This window comes from Jaculus jaculus, chromosome 8 (assembly GCF_020740685.1).
Source record: "Jaculus jaculus isolate mJacJac1 chromosome 8, mJacJac1.mat.Y.cur, whole genome shotgun sequence".
Lineage (NCBI taxonomy): Eukaryota > Metazoa > Chordata > Mammalia > Rodentia > Dipodidae > Jaculus > Jaculus jaculus.
The window spans coordinates 132,929,282-132,941,149 of NC_059109.1; the positions used below are offsets into that span (position 1 = coordinate 132,929,282).

The following is an 11,868-nucleotide window of genomic DNA, read 5'->3' on the forward strand; positions in this document are numbered from 1 at the left end:
TCTTCATTCATGTGTGTGTTGATGGGCACCTAGGCCGATTCCATAACCTATTTGTCACGAATATTGCACGCTGACTTCTACTCCTAGGAGGGCTTCTCAGCCCCGCTGCTCCCCTCCTTGGATCCCAGCATCTAGACAGGAAAACGGAAGTGCTAATAGTAGCCACAGAGGTAGTTGGTAGTAGTAACCAATCAGGGGCAGCTCCATAGGTCTTGGAAGTCTTGGTAGAGGAAGTTCATAGTCAGCCAGGCTGAATTGGGGAATTATGACTGGGGCGGTACCAGTGTCAGAGTATAGAGTAACTGGTCAATAGTGTGTTTGATTGCCTCCCCCATTCTTTATATCATCTAAATTTTTAAATATTTTATTTATTTATTAGAGAGAGAGAGAGAAAAAAAAACATACATGCCAGGGCCTCTGGCCACTGCAAACTCCAGACGCATGCACCACCATGTGCATTTGGCTTACGAGGATTCTGGGGTGTTGAACCTAAGTCCTTAGGCTTTGCAGGCATGCTCCTTAACCACTAAGCCATCTCTGCAGCCCCTGAATTATTTTATTGGGTAGACTGTTTTAGGTAGCACACTGATTTTTTTTTTTTCATCACAAGTTGGTTGACTAGATAGGAAAAAAAAATTTCCCCTCCTACCCTTTGGGTTCCCGCCCAGGCGGGATGGACGTGCAGCGCGCCCCCTGCTGTCCAGGGCTAGAAGCTGCGGCCCGGCGGCTCGCCACACCCCCTATTTCTGTCGTCCCACACGCAGGCCACCTGTCCCTTTAACTGGCACGTACCAAGTGTTCTGCAGGTGATAGTTTCTCCGCGAGTCCTAGTCCTAAGAAGCCAGCTGCGGGAGACCCAGCGAGAGGTAAAGCGGAGACGGTGTTGTGCCCGGAGGGCGTTCCGGGTCGCCAGGGGCTGGGAGGAGGCGTGGGCGGGCCGGGGGTGGCCCCCGCGCGCCGCCGCTCCTCCCCCGCGGCCCGTGGTGCAGTCCAAGATGGCGGCCACCATGAAGAAGGCGGTGAGCGCGGCGGGGCGCGCGGGGCGCGCGGGGGGCGCGGGGGGCGCGGGGGTCCCGGCGACCGCCCGCCCGGCCTCCCGGGTCGTTGGCGGCCCTGCGACCGAGCTCGCCCGTGGCCCGGTCTCGTGCGTTCCCGGGGCCGAGGCGCTTTCCCAGGAGCCTCGCCGGTTCCGCCGGCCTCGGCCCCGGGGACGGGAACGCGCAGGCTCCGCTTCAGCCCGGCGCGCCGTGGGGTCCCCGCGCGGAGCGGCGGCGTGCTGCGTCCCCGCGCTTCCTCGTGAAGGCGGCCGAGGGTCGGCCGGGCACGGCCAGCTGCCCCGGGTCGCGCGGCGCGTGGGCAGCGAGCTGGGACGCGCATCCCGGGTACCAGGCCGGGCATCCCGCCCTCCCTCCCTTCCTCCCTGGGCCGCGCGGGATGCACCTGCGCCCTGCAGGCCAAAACCAGTATCTGTGCACCATGAGATGCCCCAGGGCCTACGAAGTGCTCGAATATTCGGTCTTTATACCTAATCTAATCGGTTCTGTCATCTCCATCTCCTGCGTCCACTCAGTCACGTGTGTGTGGATCTGTATATTATGTGCGCATGTGATGTATGTAACGTCTGTCTGCCAAGCTGTCCATTTGTGTCACCTGTGTGTGTATGCGTCTTCCTACCCACCTCTCCCTACCTTCCTGCCCACCCACCCATCAGTCCACCTATCTAGCCTGTCTGTCTAGGTATAACCTTTAGTTCCATGAAAGACCATGGTGGGGGTTCACCCCTGTTTGACAGACTTGGAAATCGAAGTGCAGAGAGATGATGTAAGCATTAAGGAAATGGAAGGAGAGTGGCTTGGACCTTGGGCTTTGCAAAGTTGATAAGCAACCTTTTCCACTTTCATTTACTCATTTACTTCTTCCTTTCTTTCCCCCTCCCCAACATATACTATGGCAATTCTTGCCTTTATATCATGGAGATAACAGGCAAGCAGTAATGCAGTTGTTGTCCCTTTATCCTCATAGCCTGATGAGACTTTGCTCTTCTTCAGAGACATTATTAACAAAGACATATGGGAGACTTAAAATTTCCCCTGTGAGGGAAATCGTGAAGAAAAGTGCTCATGAGTTCCGGGCTGAGATGTGGTCTCAAGACCGGAGAAGATGGCAGGGGGTTGCCCTTCATTGAGCTCTATCTGTGTCTTTATCTAAGGTCGAGAAGGGAGTATTGGATAGGGAGAGAACATTTGAGACAAGAAATATCTTTGTGAAAATATTGAATAAATTTAATGAGAGGAAGAGCAGAGTGGCAAAGGAGTAAGGGAGGAGGTGCAGTGTCAGGAGGGGAAGAGAACGGCTGCACAGGCAGGTGGGAGTTGAAGCATAACAGGTCTCTTCATCCTAGGAGCCCTTAGAACTTGTAGCTGACCCTGGCATTGGGGACAGCTCCTGATAGGTTAGTCGGCTTATAGGTTTCCCGCTCTGTCTTCAAGGAGAAAACACAGGCATTTAAAAGGAGCAGTTAAATAAAAAGCAAGTTACTATATTTATAAAACATTTTACCTCCCAGTTGGCTGTGACTTTTCTGGTGGGCTGTAGACAGGATGCTTCACACGTGTCATCTGTACAGTTCTAGGATCGGGTTCTTGGCCATGGACACTCCATACCAAGTTGTGTTTATGAGCTTTGGTGCCAGTGTCCTTTTCCCAAGGAGACTGTCTTTGATCTTAAGCTAATGAAGCCCCCTTTACTCATTTCCAAAAATGCGCACCCCTAATGTATTTTATTTTCGCCCTCACATTTGTTGCCATCTAACATTTTGTTGATGTTGCTTTTTGAGTTCTTCGAACGCTGGTCAGGTGAGGGTGGGGCCGTGCTCCCTCCTGGCAGCGCCCGGCACAGGAAGCAGTCCCGAGTGCGTGTGCACTGTGGCTCTGCATGCACGAAGGGTGGATAGACACACAAAGTAAATGTTTGAACCATAAAACCTCGGCAAATAGGTTTAAAAAGTAAAAATAAAAACCACCCGAAACTGGCGATGAGCATTTCCGTCTCGGTGTCCAGCTGTTCTGTCAGTGCCCAGACTCAGCGTAGGATACGGCCAAGCCTCATTTTCTTCCTCCCAGCCTTCTCCGTACATGGCAAGAAAGAATGTAGTCAGTGCGCAGGGCATTGTCACGTGACTCTGAAGCACATCACAGCTCTCTCAGTCCTGGCAGAACTCCCTACATCCGTGCTTTTGTATTGACTTTGGACCAACAGTAACCGGAGGTGAAGTGCCTGGCCGTCACCTACTGAAAGGTGACTGCATGGTGGGCTCTGTCCCCGAGCTCGTGTCCCCATCCCTGCAAGGCAGACGGACCTGCGCAGTACAGGTGACAGACCTGAGGTAGTTCTGAAGGGTTGGACAGACGGCCTCCAGTTCCTGCTGGCATTAGAACGGATTGGAATCCATTCTGACCTCACCTCTACGCTGCTTTGGGTTCTAGAAAGTGACGTGGTGGAGAACCGTACCTGGCTTCTCGTAAGGCAGCAGCCCTTAACACTTTGGGGTTGTAGATCTGAGACTCATGCATGCTACTAGTACTCAGAAGGCATGTGCTGCACCCACATTTTGCATCCACTGCCGAGAGTAGATAACTTCTTGATGTCTGGGGACCCCCTGCCGGCTAAGAATTCTCCTGGCCAAAATGCAGATTTGTGAAATATTTGGGGCTGGCAGCTCAGTGGTAGAGTGCTTGTGTAGCATATGTCAGGCCCCTGGGTTCACTCCCCAGCACCTCAGAACAAGCAGATAAGTAAATACAGAAGGGTTCGAGGTGCTGATGTCCTGAAGCATCACAGGTGCTGACTGAGCTGCTGCTGGGGCCACCCTCTGTACAGTGTGACGTTACAGTGCTGTGTCCCAGTCACACCACTTCGGGAACACCACAGGACATGGGACCCGGGACCCAGTGCTGCTGGTGGTAGATCGACAGCAGGGAACGCCCACTGCGCAAAGGTAGAAAGTAGCAGTCAGCTTCTCCAGCACCTTGGAATCTACTAGGATTGAGTCCAGATGAAGGTCAGAAACCATTAGCGGCTGTGGTCTGACGGGTTCTGGTGTGGGACCTTTCGTCGTCAGGTCGCGCACGTCTCTAATTGACTCCGCATCGAACACGATATGAGCGGCTCAGACATGCAGGAGCTCCGCTGTTCTCTGCCCGCCTAGGAGACTGGCATTCCTCTTTTGGTGCCGGCTTGTCTCCGTGCAGGCGTTCACTTGTCCTTGGTGTTTCTCCTGTATCCCAGTTCATGTGCACAAAAACTGTAGGCTTGAACCTGTGTGCACCATGCAGTAAAGGGTTTCATCAGCAAGCCTTTGAGATCTGAGCCCAGTGCACGGGAAGCTGGTTACCCGGATGAGATCTCGTGGGCTACATACATACATGTTGGCACATAGGTGGACTACATGCATGTTAGTGTGTGTGTGTGTGTATACATATACATATACATACATATATATATATATATATATATATATATATATATATGGTATATATAGTATAGTATATATAGGTGGCTACATACATGCTAGTATGTATGGTCATGCAGCTCCATGAGCACTTAGTGATGTTCTCTGTTCAGGGTTTGGTTGTCTTCATGCACTGTAAACAGGTGATCTTTTACTTCCCCACTAAAATTCTACAAAAACTTCACTTTTTCAGGCTGCAGAGGATGTCAATGTTACTTTTGAAGATCAACAGAAAATAAACAAATTTGCACGGAACACAAGTAGAATCACAGAGCTGAAGGAAGAAATAGAAGTAAAAAAGGTATTGGTCATATTTATCTTGTTTAGACCAGAATTCTATAAATCCTCACTCAGTTAACAAAGCTCCCCATTCTCTGGACTCTTGTTCTCACTATTACTCTAGTTTTGTAGGTTTTTTTGTTCTCATGTTTGTTTTGTCTTGAGGTCGGGTCTCTCTGTAGTCCAAGCTGGCCTAGACTCACCCTGTGTCCCAGGCTGGCCTCAGCCTCATGGTCCTTTATTCTTAGCCACTCGACTTCTGTGATGACCGGGGATTATGGGTATGTGAAACCATTCTTAGCTCAAAAAGTCCTACTTTTTTTTTCTATTCCTTAAGAGGTATGTGGCTGTAGACGTGGCCAGGGTCTGAGTTGAGGCTGAGTCCTCATAACAGGTTCTAGACCACGTCTCAGGCTTTGGCCGGGGCTGGCCCTGTCCTTGTGTTTCTGAACCTGGAGTTTCTGCCCCCTCAGTGCAGAGGCTGAGCACAGCCCAAGAGCGTGCGCTGTGGAGCCCCTGGGACTCAGGGCCCTGTGCATGGCTTTTCTCAGGTGGCCCTCCTGAGTTGACGTCCATTTCCTGTGAATTGTACTGGAGTGCACATGGCATTTTCTTATACTCTGCTCAGAAGCAAGGCTGAGCACGGAAGGTTTGTTGTCAAGTGTTTTGGTTTGGCTTCTGTGGGAAGGCAAGGTTTTCAGCGTGACACCTGTCAAAAGTGGAAGAAATTTTAAGTGGCCGCAGATACTGGCTGTCCACCACAGAGACAGCACTTGCTGCAATCCAGAAGCATCCAGGGGGTAGTAGCTCCTTAGAGATCCTGTACAAAATGCCGTCTAAGTCTAAGAGACTCAAGTCTTAGCAGCAGCCTTGGAGAGCGAAGCCTCTCCTAGTCCTGACAGGTGCCGTGCAGTTCCCACAGCTGTTCACTTTCCACAGAAGCAGCTCCAGAACCTCGAAGATGCCTGTGACGACATCCTGCTTGCCGGTGACGACTGCTTGATGATTCCGTATCAGATTGGAGATGTTTTCATCAGCCACTCTCAAGAAGAAACCCAGGAAATGTTAGAAGAAGCAAAGGTATGCGGGGTCTTTCCCTGGGCGGTGAAGTCTCGTTCTTCAACGAGTAATCACATCATGGTTGGAGATGGAGGGGAAAACGGGGTGGGGGGGGGTTGACAACACTCAGTGATGTCTGAAAACATCCCAGGTGGCTCTGGATGCTCTGGATGCTTTGCCAGCATGATCTTGTTTAATCTGAATAGTGATCCATAATCCCAGTTCAGCATGAGGAGCAGAGGTTTAGAGAGGCTGCGGCCACAGTCAGTGAGCAGAGAGGGCCCAGTCACTCACATCTCCCAGCCAGACTCCACCTCCTTAAGGTTCCCCAACCTTCCTAGCTGGGGGCCCGAAGATCAGAGGCCTGAGCTTATGGGGAGCACTTTTTGTTCAAACCACAACACCCCTCACCCAGCATAAGGGTCCCTGGTGCAGTTTCATGCACTCCTGTTAGGGTGTCCCCTGCCCCCGTTTCTGGATGTAGTTTGTTCCCCATCTGGGCATTTCACTGTCGTACCAGCACACACTCTGCAGCAGCTTGTTTGGGACCAGTCATGCAGGCTTCAAGAACAGCATTCCTTTACGACTAGCTAATGCCGTCTTTAGTATTGTGTTGCATGGGCATTGATTTGGCTCATGGTGCTGTTATTAACTTTAATTTGTTTCCAATATTTTGTTATAATAATGTTGCAGTAAGCAATCTTATACATACATCTTTGTGCACATTTAGAAAATTGTTTTGAGGGAATAATCAGAGGTGTAATTCCTGGGTCAGCGTATGGATTCTTGGGTAAGATTCGCACCGTGTGACACAGCGTACGAAATTTCACATCAGGTTCTGCTGCAAACGGAAGAGCACTGGCTCTGTGCCGTCGTTCCTTTGTGCGGACGTGTCTGCTGAGTGCTTGACCGGGTCAGGCTGTGCCAGTGCTGGGGTGTGGGGACAGCAGACATCGCTGGCTCTGCTCCGTGCAGCACATGCCCCCGAGGAGAGAAAAATGAACAAGTGAAGCTGATCATGAGAAGCCAGGACACAAGGGCAGATAGGGTCTGATGGGAATGTGTTGTGACCACAGGTAGATATTGTTGGCCAGAGAGTGAGGTCAGGGTCCAGACAGGAGGCGGTTGTGCAAAACGTGTGGCAGACAGAAGGCTGTGGCTGAGGCGGTTTGGGGGTACCCGCAGAGTGGCGGGGTCTTGGAGAACCCTGTCAGTTGCGCTGAGTACATTGATCTTCATCTGAGGCTGGGGGTCAGCACACGGCCTGTGAATGGCCAGCAGGTACATAATACTGGGTTTTGTGAGCCATGTATTCTCTACACAGTTCCTCTGAAAGCAAGATGTGTGTGTAAATTTTACAACTTTAAAAACAAACTCAGGCTGGATGTGGCCTGTTCACTGTCATTCTTCATCACTGATGGTATTGTATGTTTTCATGGAACTTAAGAGAGGTTCTGCTAGGAGCTAAGCAGGCCCATTGTAAGCTGTTTTCAGAAGCCCCTGGATAGGGAACTTCATTCACGGATGATGACTGAGGAGTGAATGTCTTCGGCTGGTAGGGTTTCCAGGTGAGCACTCCAAGGAGACAGCCATGACTTACTACTCGTGCTGGGCTGGACTGGGTCTGAATTCAAAGTCTCCACATTCTGACTGCTGTCCTAGATCAAATGATTGGTGTTATTTTGCTGTCTGTCCAAGTTTAGAGAGTTATTGGCCTAAAATTTTTCCCAGATGCCATGTCAGACACAAATGCTCAGAAATCAGCCAGTTGAATCCTGTTAATTGAAACCTTTTTTTTTTTTTCCAGAAAAACTTGCAAGAAGAAATCGACACCTTAGAATCCAGGGTGGCATCAATTCAGCGGGTCTTAGCAGATTTGAAAGTTCAGTTATATGCAAAATTTGGCAGCAACATAAACCTTGAAGCTGATGAGAGTTAAACATTTTATAATACTTTTTTAATTTGTTTAATAAACTTGAATATTGTTTAAAATGATAATTTCCCTTCTTCAAATGACATGGAAACAAAATCTTTCTTTTTTAAAAACTTTCATTTATTTAATGGAAACTTGCCTATTTTCACATGTCTTGCTTATTTATTTTATATTTTTTAAAGAAGACAGTATTCATCTGTGTATTTTGCATAATGATTATATCAACTTTAGGGCTTTATGTCATGTTATTAAAATCAGTTAAGCAATCGTGTTTGCTTCTATATTATCATTCACAAGGAAATGGCAGTGACTGACTCACTTGTCCTGTTGGGTTGTGATGGAGGAGCCTCCCCGGGGCTGGAGCCCAGTACCTGCCAGGCTGCACGCTTCACACCCCAAGCGCTGCCATTCACTAAAGCGCGTGTGCATGTGTGCAAGGATGTATGTTTCCACACTTACTACATATCTCAGTTTTATAAATTTCAGACATGTAGAGACACATCAGTCTTCATATGACCAGAGAAAAAGACAGTGCAGAAACCAAGATCTGAGTCTGTAGAAGGTTTTAGAATTAAGACTTGTAGGCTTTAGTGTTTTGTCACTAAATACGGCTTATGCTGGTAAAGCTGGAGAAGTTAGGCAGTGCTCTATTTAAAGTCAGGGCTTTCTTTTAAGATAATACGTTTGCCCCTCCTTTGCAAGCTGTCCTTCAAAGGTCTGGACTCGGAAGACCTGTGTGTGCATCTCGCCAGCAGAGGGCGCTGCGGCGCCAGACTCCCAGGGAGGATCATCTGCAGGATGAGGATGTTTTAAGATTAACATAATTTTAGAAGAAATAGTTATCTTCAAGGCTCTAAGCTGTGCGGTGTGGTTTCTGGCTAAGGTTTGTGAGCAATCTTAAAGATAGTTCAATATATAATCCCTAAAACTTGCACTATCATAAGGGCAAGTTTTTTTTTTTTTTTTTTTAATCACTGCCACACTTCACAAGTAACGATGTTCAAGTTCTAGGAGATGAACCTTACAGGGGCATTTCTTGCAAACACTCAGTTAATATGCTACCAAAGGAGTGGTGCTGGTGGTCATTCAGTGGAGGAGCATGAAAATTGGAATCTGAGAAAACTTGAGCTAAAATTGTTACTGGGAAGATGCACCCTTATTTCCCGAGTCGGGGAGGGGCTGCTTCCCCTGGGAGGCATGTGCGGGCAGACGGCGCTCTGCGGTGGGGCAGGGTACAGAGCAGGACCGGAACTTGCTTCTGATTCACTCTCACCCAAGACGGCTGTAAACAAGAGCCTGGTCTGCTGCTGCTTTAGTTTCACGGCTGAGCCCTTCCTAAGTCAGTGTTCCTCCTGGCTGAGGAGGGAATTTCTCCAGGTTTCAAGTGCCCTCTCCCACTTCCCAGCCAGGACAGCTTGGGCATGCACCTTCCAGTTTTGCTTCCCCTAACCCCTTACCTCTTCCTAAGTAAATCTCCCTCATTGACCCTTTCTGACTCTGGTCTCAATGCTTTACTAATGTGGACAAGAACTGGTGACTGGAGAGCTACTGGTGTGGGAGTTTTAATCCCACAGAGCTCTGGTCCTGCATCAACGTGAAATACTGGGCCCGGGGGCTCCCTGGTGTAGCGTGGGCTACACGGGGAGATCCAGGTCAGGCTAGGTTATGTATTAAGACTGTTAAAAAAACAAACAAACAAAAAAACTCAAACCTGAAAACAGCTATTACACTCCCTAGCCAACCCCCTTTAAAAAAAAAACCCAGAAGTGATAAGGCAGGAGGACTCTGTCCTCATAAAGAGCCAATGCGATAGTAGACGGACTTGATCCTGCCTGCCACAGTGGGTTTGTTATAGAGTTTGGCCCCCTCTTGCCTTCGGCCCACCTCCTGCTGCAGGAGGATGTGTTTGAAGGGCCTTGGCAGATGCTGGCTTCAAGTACTTTGCCTTTCCAACCTCCAGAGCCCCGAGAAAGAAACTTCTGTTCTTTACAAATTAGTCTGCCTCCGGCATTCTGTTTCAGCGGCACAAATGGACTAAAACGCCAGACTCCAGGTGGTTTTGAGTCAGCAAAAGAACTGACCTGGTGCAACTAATTTGGTCCTTTAGAGGGTCCGGTAGGGAGACTGGAGCCCCAGCTGGCCGTCCTTAGCAGAGATTAGTGATGGAGAGAGGAGCTTCAAAGAGATTGACTCCCCTGGTTTGGGAGAGGGGGGTAGCTGGAAGCATCCCGCTTGCTGGTGGTAAACAGATTATAAAAGATTAAGCTGTGGGTGATTTGAGACCTGGAGGCAGCAAGTGCAAAGCATTTTTACCAGGAAGTTAGCAGTGGGGGGGAAGGAACAGGCAGTCACTTCCTACCAGTACTGAGGGAATAGATGAAAGAAAGGACTTTAAAAAAAATTAGGGGGCTGGAGAGATGGCATAGCGGTTAAGCGCTTGCCTGTGAAGCCTAAGGACCCCGGTTCGAGGCTCGGTTCCCCAGGTCCCACGTTAGCCAGATGCACAAGGGGGCGCACGCATCTGGAGTTCGTTTGCAGAGGCTGGAAGCCCTGGCGCGCCCATTCTCTCTCTCTCCCTCTATCTGTCTTTCTCCCTGTGTCTGTCGCTCTCAAATAAATAAATTAAAAAGGAAAAAAAAAAATTAGGGAAAATTGAGAACAGGTAGCTGAGTGGGTTGGTGCCTCCTTAATCCCAGCACTCTGAAGGCTGAGGTAGTAGTGAGTTCAAAGCCAGCCTGGGGCTAAAGAATGAGTTCCAGGTCAGTCAGTGTTGGAGTGAGACCTTGCCCAAACAAAAACAAAACAATGGTGATCCTAGCACTCAGGGGGCAGAGTAGGAGAATCACCATGAGCTCAAGGCCACCCTGAGGGTATATAGTGAATATCTGGTCTGCTTGGGCTAGAGCAAGACCCTACCTGGGGTCGTGGGGGGGGGGGGAGAAAGGGGGGAGTTTATGTGTTTCCAGAGTTTTTAGAAGAAACAACCTGGACCCTGGAAACTCTAAGAAGCTAGGCTGTGGCACCCATCCCCAATAATCCAATTAAAGTGACCAGTATTGTGAAAAGCAGAGGATATTGCAATGAAAGAATTTTTGTTTTCAGAAGAAAAGAATTAATTTCGTGAGTTCTTTTTTTTTTTTTTTAATTGTCATGGATAAAGGATTAAACCCTTGGCATAAAATGGCATTTGGGTTTGAATGATAGTGAAGAGATTTTTGACTCAATGAAATGTCAAAAACAACCTCAGGGGTGGACGGAGAGTGTGATTCCTGGATGTTTTGTGTGGTTTTATCTGATTTGGAACGGGTTTGCGGAGGAAGAACTGGTGAAATGAGGGCTTCTATAATGCTTGGTATGAATAATCACAGTTTGGGCTGTTGTAGACTATGTAATTCTACTCTTAGGTTAAATAGTCTATTGGAGCCAATCTAAATACATAGAGAAGGGAACATTACCTTTGGCATCGAGTACTTGTTTATTTAGTGGTTTTCCGTTACCTGCTCGCCTGTAGTCTGAAGCCCTTTGACAAAGCGTGAGAGGAGGTCAAATCCCTCAGACTGCTTAGCTGGTGTTTGCCTGAGGGATTGAAAGAGCTCTTAGTGAGCAACTGGTGTTTGTAACCTCTCAGGGAGGTGTTAGAGGGTAAGAAAGTGACACACGGAGCGGGTTGTAAATGTCACTCCCATGAGACACACCAGGGGCTCACACCCTTTCATTCTGTGTGCTTAAGGACAGCTGTGCGCCATGTACAGGGCAAAGAGCACGTGTAAGATAAGGGTTAATTTTGGCATTACAGCTGTTAGTCACACAAAACCAAGGCAGCAGAAGGAAAAAACAACCAATTTTTCTATGCTGTTCAAGAGCGGAAGCTGGGACTGCTCTCAACAGCGAGGAGTTCCAGAAAGGATGGACGTGCTGTCCCCGGGGAGAGCCACTGTCCATGCAAAGAAAGTGGGTTCACCCCATCACGCAATCCCCAGATGCCTTTGACTCTCGTAAAGATGATCCTATCCTGGCCTGAGGCGTCTTCAGACCAGAGATGCTCTACTGGGTCTAATTCAGATATCTCCACGGAGCCCAGTTCAAT

The 11,868-nt window shown here is 48.9% G+C and overlaps 1 protein-coding gene across 2 annotated transcripts; it reads left to right on the plus strand.

Moving 5' to 3' along the window:
• Positions 1-984: 984 nt before the first annotated feature.
• Pfdn4 (prefoldin subunit 4) lies at positions 985-7,846 on the plus strand. 2 transcript variants are annotated; one of them, XM_004663850.3, is made up of 4 exons: positions 985-1,019; positions 4,704-4,811; positions 5,729-5,869; positions 7,656-7,846. In XM_004663850.3, exons 1-4 carry the CDS (start codon positions 996-998, stop codon positions 7,785-7,787), a joined length of 405 nt encoding a protein of 134 aa, XP_004663907.1. In that variant the 5' UTR covers positions 985-995; the 3' UTR covers positions 7,788-7,846. The 2 variants fall into 2 exon arrangements, with proteins under 2 accessions (XP_004663907.1, XP_045013194.1); XM_045157259.1 differs by lacking the exon at positions 985-1,019 and adding an exon at positions 1,407-1,515.
• The last annotated feature ends 4,022 nt before the right edge of the window (positions 7,847-11,868 follow it).

Bases quoted from the DNA above. Each gene is read 5' to 3' on its own strand.
- Pfdn4 (XM_045157259.1), top strand. From the start codon at position 1,435: ATGCACCTGCGCCCTGCAGGCCAAAACCAGTATCTGTGCACCATGAGA. The intron at 1,516-4,703 runs GTCTTTATACCT...TCACTTTTTCAG, and splicing joins ACGAAGTGCTCGAATATTCG to GCTGCAGAGGATGTCAATGT. The intron at 4,812-5,728 runs GTATTGGTCATA...CACTTTCCACAG, and splicing joins AAGAAATAGAAGTAAAAAAG to AAGCAGCTCCAGAACCTCGA.